At 37.0% G+C, this 18,562-nt stretch overlaps 1 protein-coding gene across 2 annotated transcripts in view; it reads right to left on the minus strand.

Moving 5' to 3' along the window:
* Window positions 1-222: 222 nt before the first annotated feature.
* LOC138702014 (sorting and assembly machinery component 50 homolog) overlaps window positions 223-18,562 on the minus strand; it is a 33,464-nt gene continuing 15,124 nt past the window's right edge. For both annotated transcript variants that reach the window (XM_069829489.1, XM_069829488.1), the window contains 5 exons: window positions 15,501-15,606; window positions 10,663-10,932; window positions 5,029-5,190; window positions 4,767-4,893; window positions 223-797 (listed from right to left, as the gene is read on the minus strand). In XM_069829489.1, the coding sequence (XP_069685590.1) occupies window positions 616-797; window positions 4,767-4,893; window positions 5,029-5,190; window positions 10,663-10,932; window positions 15,501-15,606 (847 nt within the window). In that variant the 3' untranslated portion in view covers window positions 223-615. The remainder of the gene's footprint in view (window positions 798-4,766; window positions 4,894-5,028; window positions 5,191-10,662; window positions 10,933-15,500; window positions 15,607-18,562) is intronic.

An 18,562-nucleotide genomic window follows, 5' to 3' on the forward strand; every position in this document is an offset into this window, starting at 1 on the left:
CATAAAGAAAAGAAACACTTATTTTTCTCACAATTTCCAGTTTAATCCATCACATGATCATTTTTTTAACTCATTTTTTTCTCCAAACAAGAGAATTGTACTGCAGACAATCTTAAAAATTTCATACCATGAATCACCAAACAACTTTTTTTTTCGCGTATTAATTCAGCAAGGCCCATACATTTCAGAAATAAAATTAACAACGTGAACTGGAAATAAAAGAAAAAAAAAAAAAATTTAACAACTCCATTTTAACATTATCCTGTACAAAGTCTTAATTTTATTAGTTTGCAGGTTTAAAGCTACGTGTGGCTACACTAGCCTTGGTTCACAGAAGCCGGTGGTGGCAGTAAAAGTGCTCGTATAAAATTCATAGTAGTATTAGGCAATGAAACTTATCTTACAAATCTGGATTAAAAGGGAGATATATTTAATGCTTCAAATCCACATACCACCCTTACAATCTCTACTTAAGTAACAAATTCAATTCCGCTTCGACTTACTAGACACACTCAGCATGCACCCAAAATTCCATGGAACTATTAGCTTCGTCTCTTCTTCCACCGATTCTGCAAATCCAAGGTTTGTTATTACTGCTCCTGTATGGTACCAGCTTCACAGGAAGTGCATGCCAATACCAAACTGAACGCCGGGATGTGGTTGGTCTTCGCGGCGGAAAAGTACTGGCATGCAGTAATTCAGCTCCACTCGTGCCATCTGACCCAGACGGACTGCTACACCAATTCCATATGCAAGCCGTACTGTTTTCGGAACTTCTTTCAAATCTGGCATTTGACCTGTAAACGTAACAAGAAGAGAAATTAAATTTAACACTAACTTCCTATATACAGGGTGCGTCAGAAAGAACGGATGGATTTCAAACTATCGATACGCAGCGAGGGGAGGGATATAGTGAGGGAGACCACGACTGTTGGGTCAGCGAGAGAATGCAGTTTCAGTTGAGAACATGGTGTTGGTCTGGTGTACAACGTGCTTTTATCGCAGAGACATTTTTGAAAAATGAAGAGTCTGTGATCGCCACTTAGGACTCTTTTCGACATCGGACGTCACGTTAGGATAGGATTCCAACTCGGAATACAATTTTGCGGTGGGTGGCTTCATTTCGTACCACAGGTTCAACATTAAAGAAGAAATCACCTGGACGACCACGGAGCGCGTGTACACCTACAAATGTGGAAACAGACAGTAGGTTGTCCGGCCACCTCAACGATCAGCCCGTAAACATGCTATTGCACTGAGATTGTCCAAGGTTACGGTAAGATCTCGCGCCCTGCGAGTTCTTTCTTTGGGACTATTTGAAGGCGTAAGTAACCACATACACTGGATGAACTGAAGACGGCGATTCGTGAAGAAATCGAGGCAATCCCACCAACTATGACTGTGAAAGTGATGGCGAACTTCAGAAAACGCCTCGATGCCTGTATCGAAAGCCAAGGATATTATATGGATGATGTTGTATACCATAAGTAAACTGCATATATTGGTGAATCTGTTGATAACAATAAATTTTTGATTTGATGAATCCTTACAATTTTCTTGCCCTGTGAAATCCATCCGTTCTTTCTGACGCACCCTATATATCAATGTTAACAATAATTAAAAAGCTGTTATAAAAAGTGGCGATAAAGTCATTTAAATATGTGCTCCTGTATACATGACTTATATGAGCCATTGAGAGCAGAAGTGGTGTAAGTCAAAAATGGGTAATGAGGGTTAAGGTAAACATTCTGTAAAATACAGTGCAAAGTAGCAATTATAGTCGCGACGCTGTTATTCCCGGCATCTTGCATCTTAGGAAGTCAAGGCTCTATAAAGTCTAGGTAGGTAATATTGTTGGCAATTTTTTTCTTTCGTTGCCGAGCTACCAGATGAGGAATCTATTTGCCACACTGTTAAACATTATCATGTCGTAGCTCCTATGATAATAAATCAAACGCATTGTAATTCGGCAAATAACGTCCTCATGTGCTTTCTGTGAACGCCAACGAAAGAGCCAAAATGGCGGGCAATTATATTAAGTATTTATCCAGCCTTAGGAAATGCATGACGTCTTCATCAGTGAATCACAGGACGCACACGTTTAAATGTAGCTGACCTGCAACGTGATTGGCTGCCGGAAATTAGAGTGACGGGACTATAGTATTCAATTTATTTAAACTATTAGTAATCAGTGGATAGCACGAAGGACATATTAATTGCTACTTTGCACTGTATTTTACAGAATTTTTACTTTAAACCTCATTACCCAATTTTGACTTACACCACTTCTGCTCTGAATGGCTCATATGTCTAAAATGCAGATAGTAGACCATTGATGATGCAAAGGAGAGTTCAGCCAGCATGGTGAATAGGGTCTCGGCAAAGCTCAGGTGGAAGAGTGCTCAGCATGCAAAGCTGAGAGATCCTGGATTCGATTCCCAGTGCTGGAACGAATTTTTCTCCAATAATAGCTATCAAACTTCCTCGTTTTGAAGTAGTAGGACAGGTCAGAAAGACTTCTGCACATTCCGTATACTAGAACTTAATCTACGTCCAATGTTTTGGAACTACATACAGATCTGAACAAAGCTTTATCAACTGTGATGATTATCTAGCACCTGAGTGAAATGGAGGTGATAATGTCGGCGAAATGACTCCAGGGTCCAGTGCTGAAAGTTATCTAGCATTTGCTCTTGATGAACTGGGAAAAAACACCGCATAAAACCTCAACCAGGCAACTTGTCCCTACCAGGATTTGAATCCGGGGGGCCCACTTGTTTCACAGTCAGACGTGCTAACCATTACTCCACAGCAGTGGACACTTTTTGTTGTTAGTATTATTATTATTATTATTATTACTGTTATTTTTATGTTGATCTTATAATTGGTAAATTGCCATTAGTTATCACATTAATATTAACAAATAATAATATGAATGCCAACTGCTATCAGTCCCCATAATAGTTCTTCAGTTATTTCTTCTACTTGAAAATCTGCAGTTAAGTCTTTCATCTTCACATATCCAGGATTCCATTCAAGGACTTCAGAGAGCTTCAAAGAAAGAACATCGCCCATTACTCCTTGTATTTTCTTATTTTCCTGCATAGAATTGGAATATATCAGTGCCCTAACTGCCCATTGTGCAACTCAAACCAAGAAATGGATTCGGAACACCTCAGAATCTGTGCTTCAGTGGCTGACCATGATAATATCTTTGAAAAATATTGGAGTGCAAGAGGTCAAATGACTTTATTGTCAAACGCCTGGCATTAGAAAACAACAACATTTTCTTATTTTAAATTGCTTTAATGTTGTTCATTCTTTCATTTAATGGAAGAGATACACCCTACAGATGTTCAATGGTAGCAGGAAAGTCAGCAAATTGGGTTTTGATGAATGAAAGAGAAGTGATGTTTCTTTTATCCTGCCTTTGGCTTCGAGGTGCAAGCAGTGTCACTGTTGTCGAATTTGTGTATGACTTTTTTTATTTCCTCAATGATGATCAGCATAGTAAAGTGCGGCTGACAGCGAAGTTCTCTGAGAGTAATTATTGGTTCTGGTGGTAGACTTACTCCTGGTAGCATCTCTTTGAAAGTCTGAATGTCACTAGGTAAATTAGACGTGAGTTCATATAGAAAATTTAGTAAATAGGTTTAATGATGCAGGTTCTGTGAATGATATGATATGAATTAAGCATTACACAAGATGGGCAACACTTCCAGCAGCTGCTGTATGGAGGGTGAGTACCAAATGCTACTAATAAAACATAGTACATAAGTTTTAGTCCGGCAAAGCATGTGAGCTTGCAGATGCAAGCAGCGGCAGTAGTGGGGGAGGGGGGGGAGAGGTGACCTGCCACTGGTCGGTTGACATAAACACCAGAGGAATGTTCACTGGGACTTGTTGTATTTTTGTCAGTTTGTTGGACAATACATTAACATCTTTTATTGTAGCAGCTTTTTAGCTACTTTTTCTTATTTTTTTCACTCCTATACCTTTATTCATAGCAATAAACAGAACAATGCACTGGACAGATAAGAATTTTACAATTCATTTTGTTTTCAGATAAATCTAGTTCAATATAATAAAAGTTTCAAGTTCAATCTATAAGATTTATCTATTTTGCAAATGTTTATTTGCTATAACTTTGTATATGAAATATTAACGTTTTCACCTTTTCGGCATCATCAGATATTGTTAAAAAACACGAAATCTAAATCTTGAACAAATTAAAATGTACATAGTATTCATGAAAGTCCATTTTGTCATGCATAATACTATGTACATTTTAATTTGTTCAAGGTTTAGATTTCGTGTTTCTTAACAATATCTGATGATGCCGAAAAGGTGAAAACGTTAATATTTCATATACAATGTTATAGCAAATAAACATTTGCAAAATAGATAAATCTTATAGATTGAACTTTAAACTTTTATTATATTAGATAGATAAAGAGTTCAAAAAGTGCAAACAGAGTTAATATTATTACTAGATTCAATTAAGAGTTTCTATATGCCTTACCCAAATATATGTCACCCAGCTTTCCAGCATTTATAAAAAAGTGTATTACTAAATTCAATTAAGAATTTCTTTATTATGCTACCCAGATTTCCAGCATTCATAATATTGTGTATGTGTATGACATCACCTACAAAAATGCTGGCTGGACTTTATTGGGAAGCAAGAAAGCAGCAGTTGGGCATTAAATTACTACTAATATTGTGTATTACTAAATTCAATTATGAATTTCTATATTATACCTTACCTAAATATACGTCACCCAGATTTCCTGCATTCACAAAAATGTGTGTTCTGAAGAAATCTCCAAATCCGCCTTTACCAGGATTGAAAGGAAGAGGGGTGAATAAATGAAGGCCACTAGCCCAATACGCCTAAAAAAAAAAACATAATCCAATGATTACATACAAACGATATTCAATTCTTGTACCTATGTACAGAGTAGTGTATTAAAACTTGGACCTCCAATAAGAACTAATGTAGAAACAAATTACAAATCTGTTACTTACATTGGCACCTAGTGAGTTGCCATCTCTGTGAGGACCAACTCCTCTCGTCTGGAAACCCCGTAATGTAAGAGGCCCACCTAAGAAAAACTGATCGCAGATGCTGACGTTCAAGTTGTTGCTTATTCGAGTAAGGAAACCAGCCTGCAGAGTTGCTTGTATCACCTTCAACACAATACATAATTTTGTTTTATTCTTATACAGTAGCATTTGTATTTACAAAAGTCTTACTAATCTCAGATAATGAAAATCTTAGGCACTTTACAATTATTATTTTAAATGCGACATGTGAAGAAAAATAATCAGAAATTAAATTGGTATGTCGTAACTCATTTTAATTCATATATATATATATATATATATATATATATATATATATATATATATATATACAGTGTGTTTCAAAAATACGGGGCATAATTTCAGGTATGTATTTCCCTAGATCATATATGTAACAGATAACTCCTCGCTACATTAAAATCGGCAGCACTTTGAAGAGAACGACCGCCAGGATCGCCACCCGTCCGCTGTAAACGAACATGAGATGGCAGCACAGTCGCTAATGCAATTCAAATGGAAATTATGACGTGACTCCTTATGTACCAACTAGATGGCAGCGTAGTAATCCTGACAAAAGTTGTTAACCTCAAAGCCTATAAGCCCGACATATCTGTTACATATATGATCTAGGGTATTTCCCACATGTAGACAATCAAAATAGTTCATTACAACATGTGTCCAGAAATGCTTCATTTCCGAGTTATGGCCTTCACAACATTGAAATTCACCGGAATGTTTTTCTTTCCGCAGGTCATTGTCATTACAGAAGATGTTCAAAATGTCCACCTCCTGCTTGAATACAGACCTCACATCGATGTCTCATTGACCTGCGAACACGATCCCAAACTCCAGGAGTATTGCATATGTCCTCAGAACATGCCACAATTCGATTCCGAAGGGATTCCAAATCAGGCAACGGAGCCGAATAAACCAATGATTTTAAATGGCCCCACAAGTAGAAATCGAGAGGGTTCAGATCAGGTGAGCGTGGAGGCCAAGCAATTGGGCCACCTCTACTTATCCATCGATCAGGAAACCTTTGATCCAAGTACCGGCGAGCCGTATGACTGAAGTGTGCAGGAGCGCCATCATGCAAGAAGTGAATGTGTTGACGATTGATCAGTGGAGTGTCTTCTAAAACATGAGGTGTGGTGTTTTCCAGGAAGTTTGTGTACGCCTGCCTCGTAAGTCTGTTTACAAGTACATGGGGTCCAACTAATCGATCACCAATGATACCGGCCCACATGTTGAGGGAGAACCGCACCTAGTGATGAGATGGAACAGTTGCATGTGGGTTTTCATACGCCCATACATGCTGATTGTGGAAATTTGTTATGCCATCTCATGTGAACTGTGCTTCATCTGTAAATAATACTAAGGCAGGAAAGTTCGGATTTACACCACACTGCTGCAAGAACCACTGACAGAACCTAACTCGTGCAGGGTAATCTCCTGGTGACAGGGCCTGTACACGTTGCAAATGATAAGGATACAATTGATACTCTTTCAACAGTCTCCAGACAGTCGTATGAGGAACACTGACTTGCAACGCTACCCTTCGTGTGCTGATAGAAGGAGTCATGTTCACAGCCTCCAGAATCTCCTCCTGTACTTCTGGAGTTATAGATCTTGGTCGTCCCCTTCCCAAACCAGGAGAGTTAAATTTTCCATACTCGCACAGACAGTAATGGAGACGTACAAATGTCTTTCGATCTGGACATTGTCGCTGTGGGTACCTCTCCTGGTCCAAACGATGAGCCAGCGCAGCATTGCCGTCCGTCTTACCGTACATGAAGTGTATCTCTGCCAGCTCTTGATTTGAATACATGTCGCACAGTCTAACGCCTACACAACACTGAATGTAACCTTCGCCTCAGAATGAACTGTCAGAGTGCCCTCTTAATGTCTCCTTTGACGGCAACGACCTGCGGAAAGAAAAACGTTCCGGTGAATTTCAATGTTGTGAAGGCCATAACTCGGAAATAAAGCATTTCTGGACAGATGTTGTAATGAACTATTTTGATTGTCTACATGTGGGAAATACATACCTGAAATTATGCCCCGTATTTTTTAAACACCCTGTATATGTATGTATGTATGTATGTATGTATAAATATATATATATATATATATATATATATATATATATATATATATATATATATATATATATATATATATATATGATTTAAACAGTACAGATGGTAGATATCGTGATTGTAAACAAAACAAAAAATTTTAATAAAGTTTGTTCGAATTTACGTAGTTCCCGCGCAATTGACGATAATATCCGAGTCCAATATTTTCAGGAAAGATAATAGTTTAAATGAGACTATGGAAAATTAGAAAATTAAAAAATATGACACCTGCCACTTTACAACCTATACAATTTTAAAAAGATAAAACTTGGAACTCCATGACTGAAATAGGAAAAATCAATAATCAACTTTCTGCCTTTTTTTTTAAAAAAAGAAAACATAAATATCACCCATAAAACCAACAATAAACTAGACAGCATAATTCTCAACAAACTCAGGAATAATAATAAACATTTACATAGTGGAGTTTATCAATTAAATTGGCCAAACTAGAAAGAATTTTCATACTAGGTACAAGAAACATAAATCCGATTTCATTAACAATAGAAATAGATCAAAATTTGACACTCAATTAACACAGGTCATGAACTTAATAGTATTACAACAGATTACAAATCTTAAAAATATTGAATGACCCATATTTAATTAATACAGTCAAGGAATATTTCATAGCTAGGAATTATAATCAAAACATACAATTACTAAATGAACAGATTCCCAATTTTCAAAACTCCCTGTATCATATTACTAAATAACCACTTTATCGAGCAGTATCGCCTGGCTATCCACTGAAACCCCCCCCCTCCCTCCTTACCCACATTCCACACACTGCACACAATCAGTTTACCCACATTCCATACAGTGCACACAATCAGTCACATTCAATGTAACACTTCAATATGAAATGTTAAAATGTTATGTTTTATTTAACGACACTCGCAACTGCAGAGGTTATATCAGCGCCGCCGGTGTGCCGGAATTTTGTCCCGCAGGAATTCTTTTACATGCCAGTAAGTATACTGACATATTTCATGTTTTTTCCAAATTACTGTCTCATAAAAATCATTTTTGGTTAATTTCAGATGTCATATACACCTCATCGATACGAGTGACTGATTAACAAACATACAGAATGCCAATACTTGCATTCTTTTGAAGACCTCTCTTCTGAACATGGTATCATTAATGGGTTTAAGTTTAAATTTGTAAATCTTTGACTGTCAATACGTGCATAATTTTTATGAATGAAACTGGTTATGTAACATCAAAAGATTCAAACGGTGTGGTCATCTTTTAAAAGAGTATTAGTTATAAACTTTACAATTGTTTTTATCATATGTTAAAAAATGACTTAGAAAAACATCTTAAGGTATGGTCACACGTCGCTACTTTTGCAGCGCTACTTTTAAACTGCAGCTGCAAAAGTTGCGTGTTGTGTTCACACGTAAGCCAAAAGTAGCGCGCTGCACGCTACTTTTCGTGCTGCGCAACCCGAGTGCTGCAAAAGTTGCAACTGGAGGTTGCGAGTCTGTTCACACGCAAGGCGCTACTTTTGCAGCCGCAGTCATGCTGCAGGTTCCCATCTCCGTGTTGACTTCTCAATATACATTTTGTGGTTATGTTCGCATTATTAAGAAACTCATGCGAAAGCTTCCTTATCTATTATTTGCTTTTCTGTCGTATCTAGTATTCAGAAATTGACATTATTTTTACTATAAAGCTTTTAAAAACGCCTATATACTTAAATAATAACCAACAGTATATTCACGTAATCAATGTTGGCAACCCTCCTGTTCGGAACTACGCTAAGGAAAATTTAAAAAATGAATTATATCGTCAGCAATTATGCTCAGACTGTGTTGTGTATTTAATAACTGTTACAAATAATTTATTTTCATTACATTTAACATTAAAATATATCCAAACAATAAAAGTATCATTGGCACATTTGGGTGGTAACACTGGTTGCAACCGCAGCAAAAGTTTCAACAAAAATGCTGCGGCTCCAACCCTGAGAACCCTGTTCACACGTCGCTACTTTTAAGTTGTGCGCAGCATGGAAAAGTAGCGGGCAGCAGGTTCGGCAGCCGCTACTTTTCGGCTTGCACCGTTGTTCACACGTCGCAGTACAAGAGCTGCGCAGTTTTTTGTACTGCAGCACTGCAAAAGTAGCGACGTATGACCGTACCTTTATATTGGTTTTTATACACGTTTTTTCTGTGCGTCAGTGGCTGACCATGACAATATCTTTTAAAAATATTGGAGTGCAAGAGGTCAAATGACTTTATTGTCAAATGCTTGGCATTAGAAAACAACAACATATATGTTTTTAATTTAATTCATAATAAGCACATATGTTTCTTCTCGTATTTCACCTATGCTCAATTTGTCAATTTATGTTGCTCCACCTGAAGATGATTTTTAAAAAATCGAAAATATTAGCAGAATTATAACCTTGTAATGTGAAATAGCAGAAAACTGTTTCTGTATTAATTGACAAGTTGTAGACAAACTATAAAAAGAGGGGCAGGTAAGTGACACAAACCTAGTTTTGAGGAAATTACAGTTAAAGTTCTACATGCAATGACATATTATACATTAGTTTGGTGAAATGATGCCCATATAGCAGCACTGCACAGTGTGATCACTTACCTGATTTTATCCCAAAGAAACATCCTTTTGGGCTATCACAACACGCACTTACCTCATTTTTTTTAATAATGTCACTTACCTGCTTTTTGTTCTAAGTCCCTCAAATAATGATTACTATACGAATCTCTATAGTTAAGAATTTCAGTGACAAAGTTGTTTTTCCCAGGTGACATACTTTTCACAGTGTTATATCCGAATCTGTGTTATATTGGACTGCACAATATCAGGCTTCTACTGTATAGCTTTCAAGGAATCTATAAGGTCTGGATTCATAATTGATCTCACTGTGTATTTCGAAATGAATGAGGAACAGCCAGCAGAAGTGGGTAAGGAAAAAAAGAATATCTACAATCCTACCATTCCCTATTACCTCCATAAGTACCAGCTAGAAGAGCTTGAAGTAATCGGACTTCTGGTTGGAGCAAGAGGTACCGCTACTCTCTTCATGGAAGATGTGTTTAAGAGGCTTGGAATACCTACATCTATTATTCCGATTGTAAGCTTAACTGCATTGAAAGGATCAATTGCTCTCCTGAAGCATTACCTATATTCCAAATGAAAGTAAGTTCACTAGCATTCTTTACTTGTTTGTAATGCTTATCTCTCTCTCTCTAAAATTAGGTATATTTCCACTACTCTAAAAATGTATCTGCAGCTCTGTACTTGTAGGAGTTTTATTGTCAAAACAAAATAAATGGTTTAATGAACTTGAAAACACTTATATGGTTAAGTACTCTTTGTCCCTTGTGGCAGCTCACGAATGGTGAGAAGATTTCTAAATTATTACATTATTACAGTCATATATTGAAATAGTAACCATAATTACCATATCTGATAGAATACTCCAGTTTCCTTGTAGACATAGGTCATTCTTAACAAAGCCAATGTTGCCTCCCAAACCCGCAAGCTCTTGCGTTAACTTGACAAGACTTCCACAGGTAGGAAAGATGGGAGTATCTCTGCAATCTAGTGACAATATGTGACGAACTGATGATTTGAGGCTTGGTCCTGTCTGTTCCCGAACTTGGAATGCAGCTGAGCGAGTCAAACATGAGACATCACGCCAGGCTCCTTCCCACTGTAGATTATGCCTCATCTGTCAACAAACAAGAGTTCAATTTTTTATTGATAGCTGATGCAATAAGCAGTTTATTAAAAAATTACCATTTTTGTTTCACAGCAGTCATTTCAAATGTTATTGAAAAGATTTCAAAATTGATTAGACAAGAATTCTGTCCATAAAGTATCCAGCCATATTGAATATCTTGAGAACTAGTTGCACTGCCCTGATGTAAGTTAGTAGCCAGTCAGAAGGGATCTCACTGATCATGCATAGACAGTCACTATCCCTGGGGATACCAAGTCAGCAGTAACACACTACAGTGAGAACTAAGTAATGTGTTTGTCAAGCTATGGAGAATTCTTTCCTTTAGCACAGTCTTGATTGAACTGTTGTGCCGTTTATATTTCGGAACATCTTTCTTTTCCTTTCTATTTCTTTTACATTTTTCTATCTTTATATTTTTTTTCTCTGTTAGTTTTAATTATTCTAACTCTTCATAGTTGGCTTGTAGTTTTTTCTTTCTGATCTAGTTCTTCTTACTTCTCGTAGATGGCTTTCCTCTCAACTTTCTTTTTTTTATGCTCTGTTTCTGTTCCTATAACCTGTAATGAGTTGAGACCGAGGGAGCAATAATTATTTGGTCAGGGGAGCGGTCATTATTTTATAATAGCGCTTGTTGATTGGTTAAGACGGTAGCGTGAGTTAAATTTGGTCTGTGAAGCGAGTTTCATTTCGATAGTAGCGTTAGTCTAGTGGAAGGATTCGTGGAGGTCGGATGTGTGACAGGGTACAAGCTCCTACGTAGGCCGGGGATCGAACCGGGTTCGATAAGTCTACCAGGAGCTGTATAGTACTCGGTGTTGTGGGAATCTGTCAGTGTATAGCAGAAGATATTAGTCTAGTGGAGGGATTCGTGGAGGTCGGATGTGTGACAGGGTACAAGCTCCTACGTAGGCCGGGGATCGAACCGTGTTCGATAAGTCTACCAGAAGCTGTATAGTACTCGGTGTTGTGGGAATCTGTCAGTGTATAGCAGAAGATATTAGTCTAGTGGAGGGATTCGTGGAGGTCGGATGTGTGACAGGGTACGAGCTGCTACGTAGGCCGGGGATCGAACCAGGTTCGATAAGTCTATCAGGAGCTGTATAGTACACGGTGTGCGGGATCCTGCGAGTGAATTGCAGAAGATATTCGGGTGGAATTTAGCGGCGAGTTTTGGGATGTACTTATTAGCTTGAGCTGCTTTCATTTTCCCGACTGACTTGCGTTCAGTCAACTCTGGTCAAATACTGGTCGGTATTTGTATTTTTGGTGGATCGTTTTTCTAGCTGTGATGTAACTAAAAGCCTACCTCTATATACTATCAGTTCAGTGAGTTGGTTTTGGCTTATGTTTAATCTAGTTATTGCAGTAGAACGAATTTAAAAAGTATGGAATTTACGACGAAGGCACCCATTGTTGTGTGATGTTCGAGGGGTGACCAATTTGTATGTAACGGCTATGTGTGTGCTGAGTGATGGTTATGTCAAGGTTGTATGACAAGGTGGATGCCAGCGTGGGGAAGTACCTACCTATGTAAGGTAATTAGTTGGATTTGGTCTACGCTACACTGTTAGCAAGATATTTTCTGTGCTACGAATTTATTTGCTTGTTCTAATAAATAGTTGTGTTTTACATAGTGAGTGTGTGTTATCACTTGACTACCTTGACACGCTGATTACCTTCCTGATCATAACGATTCATGGCAGGGTTAGTTTATTATTTAATTGTCTTGTTTTCCAACTAACAAGTTTAGACGATTAAATAAAAAGAAAGGCCGAGAGCGTCTCACTGTGACATAGCTGAATCAATCAGCCAGCAACTTTTTGTAAACAGATACCCCCACCATTTGTATTACCCACTCCCACAGATAATAATCCACCCACATTATAGACCTATGAAATGCAAATTAGGTAAATAAAATGAAACATCAAAAAGTCAGCTGTTCAAATTTATATCACTATATTTCCATCAGCTGGTATCAAACCATCTTCAGTATGGTGTAATAAAACTAGTGTTTTAACTATCTATGCACAGATGGCTCCATTGTGTAGTAACACATTTCTAGCTATAGTGTGAAGACCAAAGCATTTCTAAGTTGTCTCCACACACATATTACACAGTCCATATTTCTCAGTGTAGTGTGTTACAGGTCTAAGATACCACTGAGTGAGCACTGTTTGACTATCATATTTACAATGACTGAGCAAGTGGGTCAACGAATCTGTATCAAGTCTTTCTTCCAACTTTTGTCAGTGGAAATTATTCGAATTATTAACAGGGCTGTCTGGGATGATTCAATGAGTGAAGCCCAGATATTGTGGTAACCAGTGTTTCGAAGATAGCCAGGAATCCATTGAAATGATTCACATTCTATAAACAAAACACTATTGTTGAAAGCTTAAGGACTGCTATCAACGAAAATCAGTGATTAATAATGCAAGAATTAGTAAACTATATAGAATTTCTTGGACTATTGTTTCAGAAATTTTGAGGGAGAATTTTGCCAAGTGGTGACTGTCAGTTTAATCCATTATAATGCATGTGCTGACTCTTCATATTTTGTGCAGTGTTTTTTTTTCTGGCACACAGCTTATCATCCAGGTCTGACTCCACCTGATTTAGCCCAGATTTGGCTTCCTGAAACTTCTGCTTTTCCCAAACCTAAAATCGTTGTTGAAAGGAAGGAGATTGCAAAGAAAAGCAAGAGATTAAAGAGAATAGTTAGGCAACTGAAGGCAATTTCATAAAAGACTTTGCAGACTGTTTTGAAAAGTGGGAAGGAGATTAGGAAAAGTGGATGACGTCCCAAGGGGAACACTTTGAAGGAAACTGAAGCACATTGTCCTAGGTAAGTTGTTTATTATTTTTTTTATTTTAATACTTTCTGAACAGACCTCATCCCCCTTTCATACAATGAATCTAAAACACTAAAAAAGAAGCCCTTAACTATCCAGATAACTTCCAGTTCCTAATGAAAGTACATAAATATGTACTATCTGTGCCTGTAGTATTAGAAGTGAATGGAGGCACATTTAGGATATTCAGACCACTGAAGACGGTAATTTAAAAGCTTTTTAAAGATATCATTAAGCATATCTCAGCTCTGGAAAGGACCAACTTTAGGAATATGGTGGTTTTCCTAAAGGAGAAGCATGCCTTTGAAAAGACTCATTCACTGGATGAGCTTACATGTAATCTACCAATGTAGTTTATTAAGTTTCAAATGATACCGACTATTTCATGTCATAAATTCAGTGGAGAGAATACCATTTAAATAAACAGTGTAAGTTTTTAAAATGAATTAATATTTCATGTTTAATTAATTTTGTCTTAGCCACTTACAGTAATATCACAGTCCAGTATATACAGTCATGAAGCTCAATACGTAATAAATATGCATCCATAGATAGTTGCTAACCACCAGGATCGCTAATATCGCCTCATTACAGACAATGTGAAATAGTATCGGCACAGTCTTTTGTTCCTAGAGTCCACGGCAATTCGGAAGGCGGGTTGTCTGCTAGCGTTTGCGTCGAGAGAGACAGATAGAGAGAGCAAGGCAGCGTACAACATTGCCACATCGTACTTCACGAGCACGTGCAATACAAATAGCGCAGGAGAGAATTTAAATTATCAAAAGACAATAATGACCTTAGCCATTGATTACTGTAAGCATGACACCAAACAAACCCTCTTTCCTTCACTAACAATATTCTTTGCACGTTTCTCAATCCCACACCACATGCTTCTGCAGTCGTTTCTTGCACGTTGGCAACGTTGCTGCCAGCATCAAGATGGCCGGCAGCGTTCTGCTCGTTAACGTTTTTATAATAATTATACACCTTAAACACTATTCTCTGCGCCTGCTTGTGTAATACTTGTGTTTTTACAGTCTCTTCTTCCATTTATTTACCTTACATACACATAGTAAATGTTAATTTTACTTATTCAATGTATTGAAACACTCGCACGTGAACAAACGAACTCAGGAAGTGCTTGTTATAGACTGATTCTGATTGGTTCTCCTGTTCAAGCTTGTGACGTCACATGCCATACAGGCTACGGCGCATCTAGTGGCCACCCGCCTTCCGAATTGCCGTCTAGTCTAGCACCCTCACAACTCAAGCTTCGTGACTGTATATACTAGACTATGGTAATATTCTATTCTTTCCTAGTTAATCTGCTCGAATTTTAATATGGCTTCTCCATTGTTTTCTTTTTAGTAGGTTATTTTATGATGCTGTGTCAACATCTCAGGTTATTTAGCATCTGAATGAAATGACGGTGATAATGCTGGTGAAATGATCCGGGATCCAGTACCAGTAGTTACCCAGCATTTACTCATATTGGGTTGAGGGAAAACCTCGGAAAAAAGAAAAAACCTCAACCAGGTAACTTGCCCAACCGGGAATCGAACCTGGGCCACCTGGTTTCATGGCCAGACACGCTAGCTGTTACTCCAGAAGTGTGGCCTTCTCCATTGTAACCTATACATTTCACACCATATCAAAGTACATTTTAATATGTTATATTCAGAACTTCCTTTATGAAATAATTACCGAAGGTGTTGAATTGAATCCGAAGTCTAGAAGAAGACCTCGTTCAATCTGCTTGTAGCCTGACCAAGGCCACTCAGATCCAGACTGGAATATGGTGCTAGTAAATCTGTAACAGAGAACAATACCATAATCAACAATGTTTTCAGTGGTTGCCTATACCAGCGTTTCTCAAACTTTTTTGAAGTGCGGACCACTTTTTTAAGTCAGAGCAGTTCTGCGGACCACCTTACTCTTGTTCCCTTCGAAAGCAAATTTATAATTTTTGTAGCATATTTTAATACCGTATACTTATATTTTAAAAAATAATTAATTAATAAAAATTAATTTAATTCAATTAATTTTATATTAGTATTAACTAATTAAGTTAATGTTAATAGAAGAAAATTCATTTTTGTTTTTTTATAAGTCAAGGTATTAAAGTTTGGATAATCTTTAACTAATTAACTAAAAAAATAAATAAATATTGGTACTCGCATTAATGAGATGGATGAGCCTTCCAATTCTTGCACAGTTGTTCTATGTTTGGATGTATGTTGGTAAGCTTAAATCGGAGATCGTCACATACTCGAGTCGATTTCGGTACTTTGTTTTTATTAGAGTTAGTGATGAAAACCCTTTCTCACACAGATACGTAGAAGCAAACTGAATTATAATCTCTAAAGCACCATTGTACAGTTCACTATATTCTCTTTTCACTTGTGATGAGGTCCAGAAATTAACCACACCTTCCGCTTGGAATTTCATTTTAAGTCTGGTGTCATTCGAGAGTTCAATTAACTGTTCTCTTTCACTCAATGAAAATTTGTTATTTTCAATATCGCAATGAAAGTGATCAGGAACCCATGAAAATTCGTTATATTTACTTCGAAAATAAGTTTAAAATTGTGACTTCAGAGTTGTATTATTGGTGTACGACATAAGTACGGTACGTGACCATTTCAATGTGCAGACTGGGTGTTGGCAAAACTATTAAGAAAGTCATAAATATATGAAAAGATTCGGTACTTTGGTCCTCTGTTATCGGGTGGTCCCTGGCTGGGTTACAGGCGCCAGATGAGCTATAGTGTGATGCGCAATTCGTTTGAATTTTATTTCTTCTTCTGTCTTTTTTGAAGGACCACAAGGGCAGACTTTGAGGACCACAGGTGGTCTGCGGATCATAGTTTGAGAAACGCTGGCCTATACTGTATATTATTTCCTTTCGGCAGAGAAGAGAACACTCAGCCAATAACAATACTTCTGGGATGGGTGGCCAACTGTCGTGAAAGGTGAGATGACATTAGAAATTATGTTATGAAGGACTGTAGGACTAGGAAGGAGACGAGTCACTGCTATCGTAATTGGTATTATCCCAGCATTTACCTGGAGAGATCATGAAAAACCCAAGTCACAAGATAGTCACATTTTGATACCAAACCCCAGACTTATCAAATACTAGGTAGGCGTGTTAACCACTACCTACAATAATAGAAATGTACAGGTACACTTATATTTATGGTTTATTTAACGACGCTCGCAACTGCTGGGGTTATATTAGCATTGCCAGTGTCCTGGAATTTTGTCCCGCAGGAGTTCTTTTACATGCTAGTAAATCTATGACATGAGCCTGTCGCATTTAACCCTTAGGAGTCGTGCGTCCATTATAGTGGCCAGCTAGTATTATGGTCATGACATGATATAATATCACAGTTTAGTATATACAGTTGCGAAGCTCAATACTTACTAAATATGCAAACATAGACAGTTGAAATATGCATTCATAGATAGTTGCTAGCCACCAGAATCGCTACTATCGCCTCATCACAGACTCTTTCCCTAGCAGACGATAAAATGTATTGTACTTTTGATATCGTGTTCTTTTGAAAAATTAACACCTTCCTTCCACTAGTGAAATACGAAATACATAAGGTTTATATATTATTTTCATAAAGCATATATTATATTTTATAAACTCACCTTCCTGGATCTTTCGGAAGGATAACTCTGATCTCTTTTTCTTAAAATTTATAGTGCAACAAACGTCTCCTTGTCCCATATTATTACTCAAATTATTGTATTTTAGCCATTTACAGTTATTACAACCGATAACGAACATTTCACAGTTTACACAACTTTTCACAATAAAGCGAAATACGGCACAGTCAATGCTTTTTCGATCTAGACCAGGCCGTAATATATGTTCGGGTTTTCTATTTCAGTGTATGGAGCTCAGTGAATTATTATATTATAATTTTATTGCGTATCATAGCTAAGTTTTATTTAGTGTAATGTGTCCATAAGTTCCCTTTACTTCTTGTTGCATATGTTGCAGAAATAATTTAATGTGAAGAGAATTTTATATGTTAACATAATCTTTTCGCATCAACATTTTAAGTTTAGAATGGAAACTATTTTGAGGTTTAATAAAAAAGAATTTATATTGTGATTTTAATATGGCACATCTACCTTCCTTGATAAAGACAGAAAATTTACCATACCACTCTTATGAAATTAGTGTACGTACGATTGTTACTTCGTCTCTTAGGCAGTAGATAAATACAATAATTCAATACTCAATTGTAGTATTAAAATACAGACAAATTGAATGTGCGGAGTATCATATATGACATTATGCTTAATTATAATGTATAATTGCGAATTTAGGAATATAAGATATAGTAAACATAACCTATAATATTTCCATATGAATGGCAGGGCACTGGAGACCACTAAAATTAGACAGAAAGGGGCAACTGGGACAGTAAACATAACCTATAATTTCAACATATCTAAATATCTGTGCGGTGCAACTGAAAATTATTGAATTGAGCATAAATGAATGTACAAGAATTTCGCAATATTTAATCGAAATAAAGGCAGGTAGGTCTATTACACATACGAACAACGTAATTTTCACACCAAAAATAATATTACACCTTAACTCGCAAGGAATTATGTCTGAAGTGTCTCCTAATCATTGTTTTAAATTTTATTAATGCAATTACACTACATTTTAGAGAAATATATGTTACTTTTTATGCATTCCAATTAATTTATATGGTTGAAACGCCGCCCTTCGTGAT

The sequence above is a fragment of the Periplaneta americana genome, chromosome 6 (assembly GCF_040183065.1).
Source record: "Periplaneta americana isolate PAMFEO1 chromosome 6, P.americana_PAMFEO1_priV1, whole genome shotgun sequence".
NCBI classification, from domain to species: Eukaryota; Metazoa; Arthropoda; class Insecta; order Blattodea; family Blattidae; genus Periplaneta; species Periplaneta americana.